General features: G+C 39.7%; 3 protein-coding genes across 3 annotated transcripts in view; 1 reads left to right on the forward strand and 2 right to left on the reverse strand.

Annotated features, from left to right (window-relative positions):
* Positions 1 to 709: 709 nt before the first annotated feature.
* LOC144660491 (synaptosomal-associated protein 47-like) lies at positions 710 to 4672 on the reverse strand. The gene is made up of 3 exons (XM_078521140.1): positions 4323 to 4672; positions 2626 to 3239; positions 710 to 988 (listed from the first exon to the last, which is right to left on the reverse strand). The coding sequence occupies exons 1-3, from the start codon at positions 4625 to 4627 to the stop codon at positions 735 to 737; spliced, it is 1173 nt and encodes a 390-aa protein (XP_078377266.1). The 5' UTR covers positions 4628 to 4672; the 3' UTR covers positions 710 to 734.
* A 69-nt stretch (positions 4673 to 4741) lies between these two features.
* LOC144660469 (SH3 domain-binding protein 5-like) lies at positions 4742 to 15943 on the forward strand. Its single transcript, XM_078521102.1, has 7 exons — positions 4742 to 4941; positions 5019 to 5081; positions 8701 to 8829; positions 9189 to 9356; positions 10311 to 10441; positions 11842 to 11884; positions 12684 to 15943. The coding sequence occupies exons 1-7, from the start codon at positions 4861 to 4863 to the stop codon at positions 13695 to 13697; spliced, it is 1629 nt and encodes a 542-aa protein (XP_078377228.1). The 5' UTR covers positions 4742 to 4860; the 3' UTR covers positions 13698 to 15943.
* Positions 15944 to 16522: 579 nt separating this feature from the next.
* Positions 16523 to 21406, reverse strand: part of LOC144660423 (uncharacterized) — a 131978-nt gene continuing 127094 nt past the window's right edge. Inside the window, 3 exon segments of the mRNA XM_078521038.1 lie at positions 16523 to 18144; positions 18726 to 18888; positions 20971 to 21094. Coding sequence (XP_078377164.1) covers positions 18008 to 18144; positions 18726 to 18888; positions 20971 to 21094 — 424 coding nt within the window. The 3' untranslated portion in view covers positions 16523 to 18007.

Raw genomic sequence — 21406 nt, forward strand, 5'->3', positions numbered from 1 at the left:
TCGCCGCTCCTCGCGCCGCTTCCCAACTAACCGAACGCCTGGAACAGGCTAGGGATATCTCAGTCACACGGTCAATAAACATGACACTCTGCACGAACCCGTAATTATCACCTCTTGTTTTAATTTTAATGACGTCGGATTAAAAAAACCTTCGTACATTGTACAACCTCGATCCCAGGCTCTCTCTTCTTTTCCTCCCTTGTCGTTCTGTTGTCGTTCAGCGAAAAAGGACATTCTCGTTCCCACGCTTCTTCCTCTTAGATGGCGAAGCCTGTGCACGAGAAACAAGTGGCTCTCGGGACACATGATTTGATTGGGTGGATTTTAACAAAGTGAACAGCCAATCAAATGAACCGTTTTAAAATCCCTTTGTTATTCGAGTTTAATACGGTTGATTTGATTGGCTAGATTTGAAAGCCCCTTTGTTAAAATCTAGCCAATCAAATCATGTGTTCCCAGAGCCACTTGTTTCTCGTGCACAGGCTTTGCTGGTTAAAGGGGGCAAGGGGCTCTGGGGACAAGGATGCGACAAGGGAGAAAAGGGGGAAAGAACCAGGGATCGAAGTTGAACTTCGTAGAGTGTTAAAGTGCTGTTGATGTCACAATTTGTTAAAACATGATTTTTTTTAAGCCTTAAAAGAACGGCAATCGTGAGGAAGTCGTCGGAGATTGTTTGTTGGTGTTTTGTTTTTTTTTTGGAGTACCCCCCCCCCCCCCTTCCCAGGGTTAAGAAGTTAAGTGAGTTTGTGGATCTTGCGCACATCAGTTCTGATCCTCTCATTAGCTTTATCAACAGAGTCAGACAGCAGGTCCAGTTGTTGTAGCTGTCTATCTTGTTCCTCCTGGATGCCCAGCGCTAGACCTCTCATGTCCTGTAAGACACGGCCCATTTCTGCCGCCTCAGCATCCGTAACCACCTTGGAATGTTTTTCTCTCGTGCTACTTCCAGGTTGGAATTTTTCTTGGCTGCTTTCCTCACTTTCGTCACCTGTAACATTGAATCAGATTATAATCACTAAATGAAATATATAGATAATAATACATGGTTGCGCAGAGATATGAAAAATCGATATCGATTTGAACACGAGAGGATAAATTTCATATCTCCAAGCAACCATGTATTATTAATTTTTCGAAGATTTCCGAAGATTTTCAACATGTTGTCGGAAGGTCCTACGAATGTTTCCGAACATTTCTGAACATTTCCGTAGATTGCCGAGGAAGATCCGAAGATGTTTTGACTTAAATCGATTAAGTTTGGCTCATACAGCATTGAAACAGGGCAAACTTGTCAGAAAACGTTTCGAAATCAACAACCTCACATGTGAAGACAACATGTTCACTGCATGTTATTCTCACATTTAATAAATAAAAAAAAATAAATATGTGTTTATAGTGGTCACGCACTTAGCTTCATATCTCAACGAGATAGCTAGTTTACAGGCATGCCACTGAAACAGAGGAAACAAATAATTTATAAATGAACATAACAAGGTTAAAAATCCCAACTGGCAGGAGGCAGACCAGTTGGCTATACACAAAGCGTGGTCGAGGATTTGAACTCGGGAAAACCGAGAAACAAATCCAGCTAGTGGCAAGGGCAGGCCTTGAACCGGTGACCTCCGGATTACAACACCAGCGCCCTAAACCACTCGGCCACGCTTGCCTCCTTAAAAGGCCACGCTTGCCTCCTTAAAATCTGATTTTTTTTGCACAAAAAATTACCTTCAGTATATTTTATTGGTGGTTAAATAATAATAAATAATTACTCCCTAAAGCCCTTCTTGATCCCACTGAACGGGATGCTAAAAAGTAATCCATCACAGGCTATTCCTCAGCATTCCTCAACATTTTCTCCTGTTACTCTAACAACCCCAATGAAGATGAAGACATCAATATCAAACTATGGACGACATCTTCAGGCTTTGCATTAGTGCAGATTGGATTAGGTTGCTACTCACAAACTCTGTTTTCTAGCAAACGGCGCGTCTTCTTGTTTCGTCAAACTAAAATAAATGTCTCTCTATAATAAATGCCTGATATCTCTTTAACGCCCCCACTAGTACCCCTAAAATTTAATAGACCCCCCGGGTGTTTATTAGATCATTTACGGCAGGCCATGCTTTCCACTGTGTACACCATAATAAACAGTACCACATGAAAGTACATGAACTGCTCAATAACTTTTGTTTGAATGCTTGTGCACTGGGGTGTTAACTGCAAACTAAGTTTATACGCCCCTGTATGGCATCTACTGTAGATGAAAAACAATGACAATGCTGCTTAATAGCTTTTACTTGATTGGTCACACACTAGGGTTTTATTAAAACAGACTTTATATTTCGACCGACACTATTATATAACTTCATAGGCTTGCAAATGCATCAAAAGGATGCATAGCTATGCATAATTGTGAAGTATCATGGGCATGCAATGCGCGTAAAAAGATAGGAAGCTATTCTCTCTGAATGCATTACTGAGTAGCATGATAGGTCTGTAATGCATGCAAAGAGTTAGGCCCACTATACCCTTTGCAAACATTTTTGTGCCTATGAAGCTTTTCAATAACTGTGTTATGTTTGAATCTGTGAGTGAGTTTAACAACATTACACAGTGTACATGTACCTTCCAAAGGAAACCGGTCTGAATCCATGTCATAAGTATCTTGATCGCCAGCATCAGAAGGAGGCTCATCGTAATTAATTTTTCCAGGTAACAAAACCTCAAGAGTTTGAAGAATGTGTACCAAGCGAGCTGCTATCAGATGCACTGAACGCCCAGGATGGCCAATCCTCAGCTGCGATATTGTCACCTCCCAGGGTGTATGTACACTGACTTCTGTTACCTCCTTTACAGCAAAGAAGACATCAAGACTCCTTTCTGCATTGAAAAATTCCAGTGATTTATTTGACACTGTTAAAGTACCAGGAAGGTGCTTTTCTTTCTGCGTTTTGGCATACACAATGGGATACTCAGCTTTTTCTATAACCATGTTGCTGTCTGGAACATCAATATGCACATGAGGAGTTTCAATGTTCCATTTGCTTAGCCATGAATCTAGATTGTAAATTAAAGTTTCTGCAACACCCAGGTCATTGTGTATCTTGTTCATGTTGGCACATGCAGAGTCGATTTGCTGTCCTTGTCTCTGTACAGTTTGACCAGTTGAGGTAAGGGTGTTCTGAGCATCGTACAACATGTTGAGGAGTTCTGTATTGCGTGGTGCCTGGTCTTCAGAACTACAAAAAAAGGGAAAAAATTATATTCAATAACTGTGCTAATATCATAGGTGACAAATTACTCCTTAATTTTGGTGCGAAATTTTAACGTTAATTTATAATTTCACATGTGAAATTATAAAATTGCCATGGCAACGTATTTAGCGGCAAGATGGCGTCCGGGATAAAAGATGTTTTAAAGCTTAAACTTTGTATATTTTCCCTCGAAATCTATCTTAGCCAGCTAGCCTTGGCCATGTAATTAAACTTTTGATGATATTTTATATTTCAAAACGTCAAAACGACTTCAACACTTAAGCCAATTACATAAATGGTATCGAGCCTAAAGGCTCGGGAAATTATTAGAATTTTGACAAAACGTGTGTGAAATTATTTCCTAATTTCACTCGTCACCATTTGATTACCCGTACTAATCCAAAAAGGTTGATTACAGTGATTATGATTTCCAGGGATGTCAGTCCATCCCAGGGTTCCCCCCCAGCATTAAATTCGTCGGTACCCATTTATACACCTGGGTGGAGAGAGGCACCTTGAGAGTAAAGTGTCTTGCCCAAAAACACATTACAATGAGTCTGGCCAGGGCTTCAACCCAGGCCATTCGATCTGGAGTCCGGCACGCTAACCATTAGGCCACCGTGCCTCCCATTCCATCCCATTCCCATGCCAGAGATGTAAGAAATTTCATACTGATGATGTGCCCCTAGAGAGATCTGTGTTGTCTCTCCAAACTCCCACTCCCCCTGCCTCACTGTAGGTTTATAATTTGGCTATTTATCTCATCGTGCAGAAATTCACAGCCCAGTAACAACCAGTTAGATACAGCATTTATTTATGGAATCTTGTGGGTGGGAACTTAGATGTTACTCGAGCTGGAAGAGAATTGAGTTTACGAAGAGGGACACTTGTTTAGTGGTACCACAAGACAGGAGGAAATTCCTGCTGGGAGTCCCCCAGCCCCACTCCCTACAGGAAATTCACTCTGGCATGGTACAGTGTAGCCGCCCCCCCCCCCCCCCCCCATCCCGGCCACAGATATTTGTTTCACATTTACTGTGCTTTGTTAGCTGAAATATTTCCACGTACCTTGCAAATAGTCTTTCTTTCCAGAAGTGCTCAGTTGTATTAAACACATGACCACGATCGGTAAATGACGAAAACCAGTATTTATCAGTCTTCACACGGATTGTTATAGCCGCAAAAAATATTGTCGTAGTCTCCTTTTTGAGCTCGAAGAAATCTTCGAAGTAGATCCGAAAATCAAGGCCGCTCGTTCCTCCTTTATCTTCTATAAAGCGTATACAACGAGTGTAGATCATAAATTGGCCATATATCCATGTTTTGCCGCCATTACAATAATAAGATGCTTTCCATTCGCCGACTTTTCCCATCTTATTTTAGCTTCGCCAACTTTTCCTCAAAATTACCTTATCAAAACAATCGCAAGAACAAGCAGTCATTGAGGCCAGCGGTGAGACAGCTCTCGTAAAACCGACAATATCCGACAACATTCCGAAGATTGTCGAAATTGCGTGATGTCTCTGAGTTGAACGAAATTTTATTTTATTTCAACGTCTGGTTACTCAATTTCCTCTTTTTGGACCGTGTGAAATTCAATTACAATATGACTGACACGAACTCTTATAGTGGAGATGAATATTCGGACGGGGACGAGGAAGAAGAAGAGCTAGACCCTCGTGTACAGGTATGCTAAGTTTCAGCAAAGTAAATATCAGAGATCGTAAAAACATCTGCTAAATCGTTGCTCTGTGAAACTTTCAGGATGAGCTGGAGAAATTGAATGTTGCTGCCAACTCAATTAACCATTTAGAAGCTGAACTTGATGTAAGTCTGGATATTTTGTCGTACTTATATTTACAATGTAGTATTGCGGGCTACGATTGATTGCTTTAATTCTTTGTTTGTCTTTGTTAAATTAGCTAAGCTTAAATCATAATACACTCACAATGAAAGTAAGCTTAGTCCAGATTGTAGGATTTAAACCTTCGTTTATTTCAAATTTCATAGTTGTCATGTTGTCCTTTTACAACCTTTAAAATATTAATTAAATCGGTAACACAAGGCTGCAATATAAGCCGTAATACTGTATCAGCTTACACTCAATGTAAGTGTAATCTTAGCCAGTCTTAGCTCAGATTGTAAGATTTTTAAGCTTCGCTTATTTCAAATTTAGCCTATAAAAATAAGTTAATCGGTAACGTATGACTACAATATAAGCTTAAAATAAGGGCCTGTTTACATGGAGGTGGGGGACCCCGGGTAGGTGAGGTAACCCGCCCAGCCGTGGTCGAAAATTAGCTCGCGTTTACACTGTACATGCAATCTTATCACCCCGGGGTCCCGGGGTGACCTTTTCACAAAAACAAATACATTTCATTGAAGTCGCATATCGCATTTCGTTTTGTTCAATCTTTAATATTTACCGGTTGTATTTCTCTCATCTTTTGCTTTCGACTGATTACTAGTTGATTAGGCAAAGTATCAGTAGTCGAAGCAGTTGTCGAAGTCATTGTTGTTTATAGTCGAAGCATGAGACTCGATCGGGCTTACGCTTGATGCTTCACTTTCGCTTTTATGTAATGGTCCGCGTAAAAACTATAGTGAAATCAGCAGGATTCCGGCAGCGGTAGCCGTTATTTCCAGCCGTGAGAAAACGTGTTAATAAGCCTTGAATGAGCTTTCTCATTGGATAAAAGGATATAAGCGCGAAATTCAAATGGTTTCATGAAAATTATAAAAGCGTAGAATTCAATAAAGGCGTTCAAATTCGCTGAATAGTTTATTTAAACAAAGATCTTTATGGTCGCAAAGTTTAAGAAAAATTGTATGTGGGGAACCATGGGTTTTTGAGGATGATGCGACCGAAAGCGATATTTTGCCTTGCTTTCGTCGTAATTTTGACAGTTACGTCAATTATTTACTCACACTTCATTGTTTTGCTCAATTTCGCGGCATCTATTTTGGATCTGGTTTGACACAGAACCACGCCGACAAACACTGTGAAATTTTGACTACGTAGTTTGTAAATGTAGTCCATTATCTAGCAGTTACTTTACAAGCTTTTTAAATGGTTTTAATCTTAATCTTCGAACATTCTTCCCGATGCTAAAACGTTAAGCTTAAAATAACAAGAATGGTTATGTGAAAAGTTCCGAAAAAAAATCAACACGAGACCGCATAGCTGACCCTTCGCGTCCGCAATTCCAAGCGTAACTATACACAACGCATCGGCCATTCCCGCTCAATAAACACAGAAGATACACAACAAATATCTTTTTTTCAAGTTTTATTTTGAAGCAAGACTAAGATTATTCAGACGAGTAACAATTTTCTGTGCATTAGAAATCTCATATCACGCTGTGGCTTTAGCCCGATTTGGTTTATACTGTGATGATCCCGCAAAATAAAAACAAAAGTTACTGACCTGTGCAGTTGTTCGATAGATGTAGAAACAACTGGAACCTCTAAATCCAAAAATGTGTGCATGCGGTACATAAAGGTTTCACTTCCGATCATCGTGTGTCCATTACATTGCCCTTGATTGAACATATAAAACATTGAATTTGCAATCGCATGCTTTCGCAGCATGAATGACGACTTCGGGATCGCCAAAACCATGATGAGAATGAAAAATATGTCAGTACACTGATGCAAAAGACATCCTCCACCAGAACTGCTCACGGACTACGAAAAGTCAAGGAAATTTGAACGAATATGCCAAACTGCGGCGAAGAAATGGACGCAAACTAATCAAATCCAAGATGGCGGCTACAGATCCAGCACATGCTCTTCTGCCGTTACCATGGTTCCCCACATAGGATCGTGACGAAAATTTCGTGACAGAAAGAACAATAAGTATATTCCATATTTGGATCATAAAAGTACACTTTATCATTATTTTTGGCCTATTTAACACTATTTTTCGTGTTTCAGCCAATCACGTAGCCGTATTTTAATAATTTATAGACCGGACGTGCTCCTGCTGCGTTGCCGCAGAACACTATCGTTCTTACACGGATCATTACTTATATTTTAAATTCTTCAAGCATCTTTCGCACTGTTGTTTGACATCGGGCAGATGAAGCTATAGGAAAAGTTCGCCGGGTTTGTAGCTGTCACTGAAGCCGAAGACAACCATATCTTGCGTAGTTTGCATTTGCCGCACTTTCAGATTAACCATGAGTCGACCCCGGGTAGCCGGGTTACCCCACCTTGAAACGTTTACACGGCAAAAAGCGACCCCAGGTAGGCGGGTTACCCGGCACAGCAGACCGGGCAACCCGGGTAGGTGGGTTACCCCACCTATCATGTAAACGCGATCGAGAAAAAATGAGAGTTTATATGGACAGGCGGATTACCCCACCTAGGCGGGTTACCTCACCTACCTGGGGTCCCCCACCTCCATGTAAACAGGCCCTAAATCAGTTTTGTAGTGATTGAATTATTTACCCAAGTTCCAAACCAGAGGGGGAGAGGAGATCTAAGATTTTTGCTGAGGAGCCTGGAGCTCGATTGTTTTCCTGCTTGGAGCTCTATGCTGCAGAGTATGGGACCCAAAAACCAGAGACCCTGAACCCGTCTTTTTTGAGCCGGAGCCCTAAACCCCTTTGGGACCCGAATAAGCCAATAGAAGGCCATTGCTCAATTGTGGACATGCACAATTGTATAATTTACCAACTAACAAGCCAAGCGGCCACATTTTTCAGGTTAGGATATGTTAATCCCTATAAAACTGGTCAGATCAATATGTACTGACCCCAAAAATCCATGCTGAGATCCACCCTGCATCTTTGATTAGTTTTTTTAGTTTTTTTTTTTTAATTTGCCAAGGATATGGAATTTTTCCCTTGAATCTTTAACATCTATCAAGTGGAGGAAAATTTTTTTGAGCATGCAAAGACTTTGACATTTTGCTGGCACTGGTGGTTCTTCATGCCTCCTGGTTTTTATTGATAGAAAATCCTTGTTCCCAGCTTGAGTACTTTTTGTAAAAAGTTGCACACAAAATGCTGCTGTAAGTTAGGATCTTCATTTTATGTTAAGATGGTTTCCACCCAACATTCGAGCAATACAGGCAAAAATAAAGTTACCAAAAATGCCTCTTAGCATGGCAATAGTTTTAGTACAGCTAACAAAAACCGGCCAAAAATTTGGCACTCAAGCTGACCCCGCGAGAGAAAAGTGGATTTGAAATTGTCTATATTTTAGTAAAAATGGGCGTTTCACGCCATTTTTGCGAGGTTTGACTCTAATTTTCTCGAGAATGCTTTAGAGTTTAATTACGGGGTCACTAAGACAAATGAATTTCAATAAGATCTTTAAAATATTATACAAAATGTTGCCTTGCTATGCGTAGATTTTTGGTACTTAATTTTCGCACTCATTGCTCGAACTTTCAGCGGAATCCGTCTTAAACATTGATTTTCACATTCTTTGTTCTCAGGAGGCCAGAGCAGTGTTCCGGCAAACAATGGCAGCTGCTACCTATCATTTAAATGCCCAGGCACATAAACTTGGAAAGTGCATAGACAAGGCTCGGCCTTTTTATGATGTGCTGAGGGAGATGCGGAAGGTAAGAGAATTCAGAGCTTCTTCATAACCGGTTGGTTCTATATACCGGGTTGTACATGTAGATTCAATGATTCAATGATATCATTAAATGCTATGTCGTTTTAAGCCCTATGCTGGTTTTCAGATCATGTTAACTGCGAGTGTATGGCCCTTCTTCTTGCTGTTCTTGAGGGGCTTTGTCAAAGATCAATCACACTTTCTGAGCACAATACAAAACTACTTAATTTCATGTAGGTGATGTTTACTGGGCAGAATTGCATAAAATTAGTTACATTCTTGTTGCACTTGTTTCACTTAATTATCTGCCAGCTTCTATGACGAGCTGTAATAATGACACATATTTTACCTTGCTGTTGATAGGCTCACTTTGAGTTACAAAAGGCAACTCTCCAGTTTGAAAAAGCAAACAGCAGGCATGTTTATGCACGACAGAGAGTACACGAAGCTGAACAGAGAGTGTTCTCCAGTGTAGAGAAGAGAGCGTTTGACACAGCACTACAAGAAATGCTCAACCAGGCAACAATTGAGGTATTTAGATTTCTCAGTTATTGTGGTTTTCAGTGATATGCGAACTCTGAAATTCAAAATCCAATTAACGATTGCGTTTTTTTGCTGCTGTCAATCATAATTATGGCGGTTGCTAACGACCATGACATACAGAAACAATTAAAATGGATCGAAATCTTCCAATCACAACTGACAGACGTGACCTTTTGACCTGGTTGAAGTGATCTTCTGTTTCCCGAGAGGTCCGCTCAGATGATTGACGTCAGCAAAAAGCATGAACCGTTGGTCGAGGATTGAATTTCAGAGTCCGCATTTCACTGAAAACCGCAATAAGCATGCAGTCCAAATAACCTGGATCGAGCAATCTGATTGCTTTAAGGTGGCTCTATGTTATATAGTAATCTGCAAATCATTGCAATAAAATTATTATATTTGCATTAAAGCTTACTTCTGTCTTTGCAAGTATTTTTTGTATATACACTTGCTTTTATTAAAAAAAAATATGGGTAAAGTTATCCTTTTAACATAATCCATGATTGAGCATTAAATTCTTTGGCACAGTGGAATCTTGATATAACGAAGGGCAAGGGGACTGGCAAAATATGTTCGCTATAATGAGGTTTCGTTATATCGAGGTGCATGTATTTTCTCATACATTTTTCTGTTACTGGGATGAAGAATGTTGTTCATCATATCGAGGACTTTGCTATGTACATAGAGGTTTGTTATATCGAGTGCACTGTACCCATTTATACACCTGGGAGGAGAGAGGCACTATGAGAGTAAAGTGTCTTGCCCAAGAACACAACACAGTGACCTCAGCCAGGGCTCGAACTTGGACCATTCAATCCAGAGTCCTGCACACTAACCATTAGGCCACCATGCCTCCCATAGAAGCAGTGACAAGATTAAAATCAAGCCACACAGTCAGTTAAGGTATTGAGAATGCCCTGTGCTCTGTTTTGTCACATGCAGGTTAATGAAGCTGAAAATCAGAAGAAGGAAAGTTGGTCAGCTCATCAGAAAATGTACAAGTCTTACCAGGAAGTTGAGACAAAGGCCAAGACGATGCAAAACAAACTGAAAAAGTCGGTTGAAAAAGCGAGGTGAGTTGTTTGTGTTAATTAATATGTGTTTAAACTTTAATTAAAATTAATTATCACGATTGTATTATTGAATTAAAGATGTTTTAGTGAAACATTTTAAAATGAAAACTAGCGATAAAAGTAGCAAACAACATTTTGCTGTCTTCATGACAGCATTTTCAAGTTCAGTGCCAATGACAAGTGCAATGGTTATTTATGAATTTGATTTTATAATAGAGCCCGAAGAATGTAGTGAAGTATTTTGAATGTAATTAGTGGTACAGAAAAATAAGAAACACACTGTGAAAGGTTTTGCATGGATAGAGTCAGATTGAGTGGTTTAAATAGAGGATATTACACGGCGGCGCGAAGATATGAATTTTATTTTCGAGTGGTAAAGCAATATTTTACGAATGAGCGCAGCGAATGAGTAAAATATTGCTTTTACCACGAGAAAATAAAATTCATATCTTCAAGCCACCGTGTAATTTTCTTTTTATTATATAGACAAAAATCATGCATGAAGTAAAAGTTAAAACATTTTTATTAATCAAAAGCTTAAACACGAGCGACGGCTAAATATAACAATTGAGCAAATTGCGAAACTGAAAGGCAAAATTTCGCGAACTGAAGCTTTCAGAAGATGTATAACGTAAATGTAAAAACAGTCTGTTTATTAGCTTTCATCAATGTCACTGACAATACGCGCCGTTTTGAAATCTGTTTCTGCTCAAACTCGCCGCTTTTCTACTGATTTCTCATCGCGAAGTCTTGCAGTTGGGCAGCTGGAATTTCTTGATTTCCCTCCCATCGTCTGACTTTCCACAAGCAAGAAGCTCTTTTAAATAATTTCAAGTCATATGAAGTTTACTTCTTCGCGTTGGCACTTTCCTGCTCCTCAGTAAAAGCTTTTATTTTGACTTCAGTAAACTTCATGAATCGATAGTTCGCCATTTCCAACTGGCGTTTGGCAGCGTGCAAAGGCGGGAAATGACGTCATCGATATCCTCACTAGTGAGAATATGGAAAATACGCCACTACAGTCCCGGATGCAGTTTCGTATGAATTTTACGAGTGGTCTATTTTCCAGTAAAACACTCGCGGCTATATAATAAGTTCTAATATTATTAAAGCCATGAAATTACCGGTACATATTTACTGGTATGATATTATCTTAATTATACAGAGATACATGTATAGTGTGTCTGATTGGTTGTTGTTTAGTTTTGAATTGCCACTCGCAGGAAAAAACAATTAGAGACACTATGCATACATGACTGTATCTTTTCTCCAGGCCAAATCATACAATTTTGGGTGTCATATGAATGGAGTCATATTTAGTTTACTTAGTACATAGAAGAAAATGACAGTCTGTATTATGCAAACTGAATACTATACAGATACTGTTTTCTGTGTTGCAGGCCTTATTTTGTTCAAAAAGTTGCATTTGATCGTCATCTTTGGGTAAGTACAGTATTTTATGTTCTGTACACTGATGTATGTTCAGTTTGATGTGACTAACCAGTCTGCTACAACTATATTATAACAACTACACTTACAATTGTGATGTATCACATACCAGGAGGCATTTACATAGAGTGTACATGTACATCCTGTCAAACACTTTCTCAAATCCCTTTTCATGGTTTGAGATCTACTGTAGCCTGACAGCCTACTCAGGGTGGCTTGAAGCTAGAGAACTCCAGATTGGGCTTCTGTCAATATCTCAGATTGGCTGTGTGGCAATCTGAGCTAAACAGTGTAAGCCTGGTGGTGGCTTACTTCAGGCTGTGACAGATGGAATTATGATTTCACATTAAAAAGTTCTCAAGCACACAGTTGGCGAGAATGAAAAAGATCATTGTTTCGACCAGATGTGTAACCCAATTATCCGACCAGTTACACCACACAACTAAGGAGATAGAGAAATTTGAAATTTAAGTGAAGGTTTGCTTCCAAAGTCATAAGCACTACTGTTTAGTGGACTACAGACTACCGGTAATCCACACACCGATGCTGAAGATTGTTAGTGCCAAGGTCCAGAAAATGTCCATACCGGTACTCCTCCCACAGAAGGGTTTGGAAGTTCCTGGGGGTGGGTCTCAGGGGCCAAAAACTTTGAAGGAAATGTACATATGTATGAAGCTTACTTGGACTTTTCAGAGGGGTGGGGGGTCTTAGGAAAAATCCCTTCTATGGGGGAGGTATGGATAATTTTTGGAACTACTGTACAAAATACTCCTTTTGCACATCTTTCCTTCAGCAATTAAAACTTAGAGTGGATTCAATCCATACGGGTCTCAGCGAAGCCAAAGTGAACTACTCCAAGTGTTTGAGGTCACTAGAGATCATTAGCGACGACATCCATCGGAAAAGAAAGGACAAGAAAATGCTGGCCATGATAGCGAATCTGCAAGAAAGGGAGGCGGGCGTAGGGGCTGATTCCGAAGACGAGACCTCCCTTGATCAAAGTCAACTCGATCTTGATCTAGACTGCAACTCCAGTCTTAGTGAGGTGGATGGAATCTTACCAGGAAACCTGCCCGATTTGCCACCTCTTCCTGGCAAGGGAATGCATTTGCCATCTGGTGAAGAGGGTCCTTCTGGTGCAAGTACATCTGCTGCAGAGCTGGGAATGGAGAGGAGTGTATCAGGTGCCGAGAGCACCGATAGTGTTGATTCTGATTCACGTGCGAGCCTTAGTCGAAGTGGCTCCTTGAAGCGCGAGGTTTACGGCTGTGAACATGAAGAAAGTGAAGTGAGTGAATGTAGCAGTAAGGACGTGAAAACTAAAGAAACTGGACAGATCAAAGAAGTGCCAAACACCATCGGTGATACAACTGCAACTAGCACTTTACCTAAAGCTGACAACTCAGATGTGTCAGGAGATGAAAAAATTGTGGACAAAAGTGTGAATGCTTCAGAAGAAATTGCGTCTTCTATTTCTGAAGCCGCAGAGGCTCCTGAACAAAATAAGACTGCCGTTACAACAGAAGACACTGCTGTTGATAATGCACACGTAGGAGATGAAGTTGTTGAAGAGAATAAAGAGCTAGAGTCTGAGAAGTCCATAAGTAATGAAAGTACACAAAATCAAGAGTGTACAAGTAGTGACTGTGTATCAACTAAAGCAAGCGACGATTCTGTTCTGGAAACAGAAGATAAACAGGTATCACCCTCAGAAACAGAAGATACACTGGTATTACCCTCAGAAACAGAAGATAAACAGATATTTTCCATTGAAAAAAAAAATAAAATGTTTCAGAGGAACATGTAGATAACAACAATGGTAGCCAAAGTGAACCACAGGAAGTTTCTGGCGAGTCCACTGCAGATAAATCTCTTGATAATGGCGAGTGGATTTAATGAAAGATGTTGAAAGAGTGATTAATGGAGAGATAAAAAAATCTAGACTGTTTGTGACCGTTGCTTAGAGAATGGAGACAAGCCTTTGATCACAGGGATACCACCTCTGTATTTATCCCCTGGAAACCACAGGGATATCGTGGGAGATTTACATGGATGACCCTAGGTTGAGATATTTTAAACTGAGAATTTGCTTTTTCTGTGATATTTCAAGGAGTACATGCCAAGACCTTCATTTGTTGCTTGGGATTTGTACTTAATTTGATAACTTACTTTTAAGATGCGTCAGAACGTGAAGACATAACAAAGAAAAAAATATTCAATGGTGAAATTACCTGGGTACCTTGTGTTGTTTTGATACAGTAATCCTTCACTTTGGAGCTGATTGTAATGAATGCATTTGTATAAGAAAGAAAGAACCCAGTCCATTTACGCCTTATCCAACATTGCAAACGCAAAATTAAGGTACTGGAAATAGTTATAATATGACAGAGAAATTGGCAAGGAAATTTTGATTGCCTTACAGTTTATATCGTATGCAGATAGATTCTCAAGTATCTTGGACTATAAAGCGTTTTTATATGTCGTCACGGCAGCCATATTGGTGTTCCAAAACAGAGAAACGGCGGTCATATCGGTGTACCAAGCCATTTCTTTGGGAATTTAACTCTGTTTTTCTGTAGAAATCGTCTTTTGTTTTAGTAAACCAATATGGCCGCTGGTCACGTGAGTGATACCGCTCTATAACAGAGTTTTTGGTCTTTTAGTGTCTTTTTCAGCTGTTATTCGTGATGTCATGCAGCTTTGCCTTCCACTAACGGCTGCCTATTTCCGAATTATTATTCATTTCCTTTTGTTTGGACAGCTATACCTCCGTCACCTTTTGGCAAAACTAAAAGTGACATTCAGAGGAAGAGGTGCCATTAATGGAAGGAAGCATTGTATGAAAGACCAAATAGCGGTTGCAAAGGAGATTTAAAGTTTTAAACCGTCCGGTCATAAATCTCGCTACATTTTTGTGGCCTGTACATTCAACTTTTTAAACATTATTTCAATCATGCCAGCCCTTTTACAAGTTGGTCGTGTCTTAACTCTTTTGTATGGTATTTTGTAATTTTGAAGATATATAAAGCCACTTTTGTACTGATAACAAGTGATATTCAAAACTTAGGCGATAAAAAAGTTGTCTCTTTAATAGGGTGCTTACCATTTGCCGCCTCCTGCTCGTAGAGTAAGACTGGAAATAGTCAGTTCTTCTCGTTTCAGCGCGGACCGCAGAAAGCGCGGGAACTTTTCGCGGCGAGGTTGACAGCCCGCGCCTCTTCAAATGATGGAGTTGTTAATAAAAACAGTTCTTTAAGACCGGTTAGACCAGTTTGACCTGATAAATGGTAAGCGTCCAACATAAAGATTTTAACCGGTTGGCCCTATTATATTGACGACAACAACAACATCATTAATTTGTACCCAACATTACTGTTACTATTCATGCCAATGCATAAGACATCAATTCGTTTTTCTGTTAATGGAGAAATATTTTTTTACTGCATCAGTTTGTAAGTAGTAGATAAAATATGAGAGGAGATCTGTATAGGCGTTTACAATGGCGAGCCGATAGGCGAGCCATTGTAAACGGCCAAAGAGGACTTTTTATTCTACTTGTGAAATGAAAACAATAAATGAATGCTAAGTTTTGTTATGCGAATCAGTAGAGATCTGTATCACAAGTTATGAATACTAATTAGCGAGCAGGAGTATGTATCAAAAGTTAATTCTACAGTTTATTTGTATTGGGGTTTACAGTTTTGTACATGTGATTTGAATACTGTGCTGGGATGGTTTGCACCCTCATGAATAGTTAATGAATTTTACAATCTATTTTATTGTACAGGTTTTGTATTATAAATTGATTAAATGTCATACAATACACCACTTTCATTGCATTTTTTATTCTTTTATATGTATGTTATAGCCCTACTGGCCTGGTCAGCATGTGAAAAATTCAAAAGAATTTTTACTCTAAAACGAGGCCAGTAGGGCTAATTAACATACATATAAAAGAATAAATAAATTGGCCGCATTATGAAAGTGGTGTATAAATTTAGTCATATTACTGCGCTGTAAATTAGGGTTTTTCAATAAACGACCTTCTAAGCATTCTCTTCAAGTGCCCATCCTCTTGTAAAGTATAACAGATGGGCGCTTTTACCCCTTCGAAGCTGTAGTAAGCCAACTTTAAAACAGCCTCCTGGAAAGGCTTCACTATACAAGTGTTGCTTGAACCGGAAGTAATGTTTTTGAAACCTGTACCGGAACTAGTAACGTTGATGCAGCCAAAAATCCTAAAAAAAAAACGCCACCCCACCCGACCGATATTCGATGGTTGATCAACTCTTTACTGACGGAAGGTATCATTCACGGAAGGGAAAACATGCACTGCAGATTTCACTTCACGTGAATTGTCTGTGACAACTGAAAACCCTGCATCCAAGGTAAGTTACAGGTTTTTGCTACAGCAGTTTTCAATTGAGTGTCGTAAAACGAAAATCAAAGAGAACACTATGGTCAATCACAAAAGGCACAGACAATCCAGTGAACCAATCAAAGCTCGAAGCAAAAGTACATCTAGCCAGAACGATCTGGATTTACTTCTGATTGGTTGAGGTGGTGCGAGTTGTTTTAACCACTCGAGTGGAAACCGCTCTTAGCGCTTGAAGGAAGTATCAATCAAATAGCTCCATTGTCTTGTTTATATATTTTTATTAGAGACGCTACGATCCCAAAGCAACAATGTCAAGACGACACACGCAGACATTGACTTCAGCACTACCCTTTATTTTTACATTCACGTCTCAGTGGGAGAACGAGAAATCACAGTTGAAAAATTTCTGAATCTTGTCTGACTGTTTAACTCCATTTATCCTTAAATATATAAAACATAACAGCAGTAGAAATCCTTCACATTTGTTTAAAACCCAGTTTAAAAGCTCGCATAGTTCCAATTTTACTTTTCGCTTATATCGCCGTTTCGTCAAATTACTTCGACAAAAAAAGCCCGAAGTATTCCGTAAAGAGAAGACGTACTATAGCTTTAAAATGGTGGAGGCATAAGCTTGTGCACAAAAACTGCAATCTGTCATTCAGAGAAAAGGAATGAATGCAAAACTATGGCTTTGGTTATGCGTTATAAGATTTAGTTTAGTTATGACTAGCAATTTCGAAACTACATTTTCGTTCTTCGTTTTCGTTCCATGGGAACGTAAATTACTCCTTCGCAGCTTCCTTTGTTAGCTACTGAATAAATGATAGGCACTTAGTCTGCTTTGGAATAAAATTATGTTTTCGGGATCAGTTAAAAAAAGGCACTATTTTGTAGGCCTTACCACCTAGAACTCCCCCCTCCCCACCCTTTGAAATTTCGCACTGCTTAGTTTCTGTACTGCGAAACACTGGTAATTGAAACAGTAGCCTGGATCGCGTCTAATTGTAAAGATAACTATGTTAAAATTTTTCTAAATCTACCTACGGACTTTGCTTAGAATTATTACAATGTACTGTTACTACAAAATGGTTACCCTGTCTGGGGAACAAGAACGTTCTTCATAAAGGCACCTGACGATTTTTCAACTCATCTTAACAAATCACAAGACACCACGAGGACTCACGGTCACACGGGGGAAGTTGTCACAGCATGTCAGCGGGTTCTAAAAAAATTGCTTAGCAACGGCTCTAAAAAATCTCGGGCTCATCAATCTTTCGGGAGGCAGGTTTTTGTATGAAAAAGGTTCTTGTTCCCTACACAGTTACAAGTACTTTCGGCGATGAGAAACATCTCAGTCAAGGACGCGACACAGCGTTCGTGGGCCACTTGAAGTCATCTAAATCTCCTTAAACCTTTCTATCTTAGCTTTTCCTTTTACAGACGAGTATTTAAATGATAAGAAATTTCATATTTTGTAGAGTAAACCCTAGTGTGCGACCATTCAAATAAAAAACTGTTGCGCAGAACTTTCATGTGATGTTGCTTGTTTTCATTATGTTGCAAAACGAACTTTCAGATTTTTTGTTCAATTTTCCATGAACTTGTCCACATTTAGGGGTAAAGGGCTTAAACACTAAAATACAAATCTCTTATCGTAGCGCGTCCATTGGTCATTCTTGCCACTTTTAAGCATGATAATTTATAAAAATAATAAAATTATTCTTTGTTCATTTTCTTCGTCAAACATTCGCTGGTGTTCCTTGTCTCTTGTTTGTGGTCATTCTACGACGGACGACTGCAAATACCACAATGCACAACAGAGCGAATAGTCCCAGAACTGCAGACACTCCAAGCAAGGGATTTTGGCCTGGTGAATCTAAAGGATGAAAGGAAAGGAAATTGTTTCTAAAGGGAGACTGTGTCACGGCTGAGATTAGTCTATTTTAGTATTAGCTTTGCCAAATACTCACTATAAATCTCAGTTACTGTTAGCAAAGAAACTACTTCTATGGATCTGTATTAGAAAACCATAGCTTCATTACAAACAAATATGTCTCCCAGGAGTTGTAATTAAAAGTTACAAGAGATTAATAGTGGATTTTTGGGTGGGCAGAAACAAACGAGATTAACTTTGAAAACTGTTCAGCCTAAGGATTTTTTAAAAAACCCATATCGCAATCCGTTTTAATCTTCCTCCATTTTGGTCCATCTGTACCTTCCTCTGTATTTGCTGTGTTAATCAGATGTTCCTTCACTGTTTCAAGTAGTTATTTTTTTTTATTCCAATTAATTTGGTGGCTATTCTCTTATGTTTAAATTTGACTTAAATCCGTGACACAGTTCCTTTAAAAGCGGGCTACTCAATATTTGGAGGAATTCATTAAGTTAATTGTTGCCATTCAAGCTTGGGTATGTAGTATTATTCACATGCATTACAAAAACGCGTCTAGATTATACCTTCAATGTTCTCAAAGTCAGTTAACCAAATCGGACCATGGCTTAGTAATGTCGTATGTATGGGCGCGCTATATGGGAGGGCTCTACGGTGACGGTTCCTCGGGAGCAGGTCACAGTTCTTGAAACACTCCGAGTTTGGATCCGAAGAATTGCAAACGACGGCCTAGAAATGGAAAACAACAAATAAATGAGTTGATATCAGTAAGATATTAAGCTTCTAATACACACCGTTGTCGCTATGGCTGCACCACTAATCGATGAGTAAATAAGTTCATTAATTAATCAATTAATTAAGTCTTAGATCTCGACAACCAAAGCATGACTTTACAATTACAGCTGAAAAAAGGTCATTTTTTATCGTCTTCTGCCATGAAAACCCTTGCTGGTGATACAACGAGGTCAATATGCTGCCCCCAGATAACATGAGTTCCATAAGGAACTCACTACCTACGTACGACATAATAAGCTACAACGAGGTCAATATGCTGCCCTCAGATAACGTGAGTTCCATGAGGAATTCACCACCCACGTACGATATATGTAATAAGCTACAACGAGGTCAATATGCTGCCCTTAGATAACATGAGTTCCATAGGGAACTCACCGCCCAAGTAAGGCATAATAATCTACAACAAGGTCAATATGCTGCCCTCAGATGACATGAGTTCCATAAGGAACTTACCACCCACCTACGACATAATAAGCTACAACGAGGTCAATATGCTGCCCTCAGATAACATGAGTTCCATAAGGAACTCACCACCCACGAATGACACAATAAGCTACAACGAGGTCAATATGCTGCACTCAGATAACATGAGTTCCATGAGGAATTCACCACCCACGAATGACATAATAAGCTACAACGAGGTCAATATGCTGCCCTCGGATAACATGAGTTCCATGACGAATTCACCACCCACGAATGACATAATAAGCTACAACAAGGTCAATATGCTGCCCTCAGATAACATGAGTTCTATAAGGAACTCACAACCCATGAATGACATAATAAGCTAGAACGAGGTCAATATGCTGCCCTCAGATAACATGAGTTCCATAAGGAACTCACCACCCAAGTAAGACATAATAATCTACAACAAGATTAATATGCTGCCCTCAGATGACAGGAGTTCCATAAGGAATTCACCTCCCACGTATGACATAATAAGCTATAACGAGGTCAATATGCACATGAGTTAGATAGATAACGCACTTCCCAAGTGAGAAATAGTAATCTATCACGAGGTCACATGCTGATCCAGATACAGAGTCCGTAAGGAACTCGCCACCCAAGTAAGACATAATAATCTACCACGAGGTCAATATGCCGCACTCTGATAACTGAGTTCCAAGGGAACTCACCACCCAAGTAAGACATAATAACTCACCACGAGGTCAATGAGTTCCATAAGGAACTCACCGCCCAAGTAAGAAATATCACCACGAGGAATGCCGCACTCTGATAACTGAGTTCCATAGGGAACTCACTACCCAAGTAAGACATAATAACTCACCACGAGGTCAATGAGTTCCATAAGGAACTCACCGCCCAAGTAAGACATAATAATCTACCACGAGGTCAATATGCCGCACTCTGATAACTGAGTTCCATAGGGAACTCACTACCCAAGTAAGACATAATAACTTACCACGAGGTCAATGAGTTCCATAAGGAACTCACCGCCCAAGTAAGACAATAGTTCACCACGAGGTCAATACGCTGCCCTCAGATAACATGAAGTCCATAAGGAACACACCGCCCAAGTAAGGCAATAATTCACCACTAGGTCAACATGCTGCCCTCAGATAACATGAGTTCCATAAGGAACTCACCGCCCAAGTAAGACATAATTAACCACGAGGTCAATATGCTGCTCTCAGATAACATGAGTTCCATAAGGAACTCACTGCCCAAGTTAGACAGAACAATCTACCACGAGGCCTCTATGCTGCTCTCAGATAACATGAGTTCCATAAGGAACTCACCACCCACCGAAGAGGGAAAGTAGGAATATAAGAGGCCGAAGAAGGAAAAGAGACTGACATTCCTTTTAATTTTTATATTGTACTATGTCAACTTTGGAGATAGTTCTTGGACAAGAAGAGAAGCGTTGTAAATAAGCTGCAGTAAAAGTGGTGAGTTTTGGCATGATTCTCGTTTTGAAACTCAAGCTATACAAATATACATTTTCGTTGAATTTTTGAAGGCGTCAGGATGAATAAGCAACTATGCATCTGTTACCTTGCAGTGAATGTAAACAAACGGGTCCGGCACGTTTACAAACTGGAATGTTTGAAGACTGAAACGATGAAGGCCTTGTACTCCGCCATTATGGTGATACTGAACCGTGGAGTCCTGGGGACAACTGTGAAGAGAAACAAATATTGAACAGATCAGTCTGAAGGAATTTCCGCCATTTTGGAAATGGGACGAATATTTTGGAATCCGATAAAAGACACGGTGCATTGTTAAGTAGAGCGCTAGACTCCGAATCGAGAGGTCCCGGTTCGAGCCCTGGCCAGGATCTTTATCGTTCCTGGCAAAAGATTCTACTCATCACATTTAAGGAATAAAGATGTGAATTATGCGTCTGGTTGCGTTTTAACGTTTACGTTTAATTACTTAAGTCACTGAGACTATGCAAAGATATGGAAGTTGTTGATTAGCTGGATATCGC

The sequence above is a fragment of the Oculina patagonica genome, chromosome 7 (genome assembly GCF_052425735.1).
Source record: "Oculina patagonica isolate OP01 chromosome 7, crgOcupat, whole genome shotgun sequence".
Lineage (NCBI taxonomy): Eukaryota > Metazoa > Cnidaria > Anthozoa > Scleractinia > Oculinidae > Oculina > Oculina patagonica.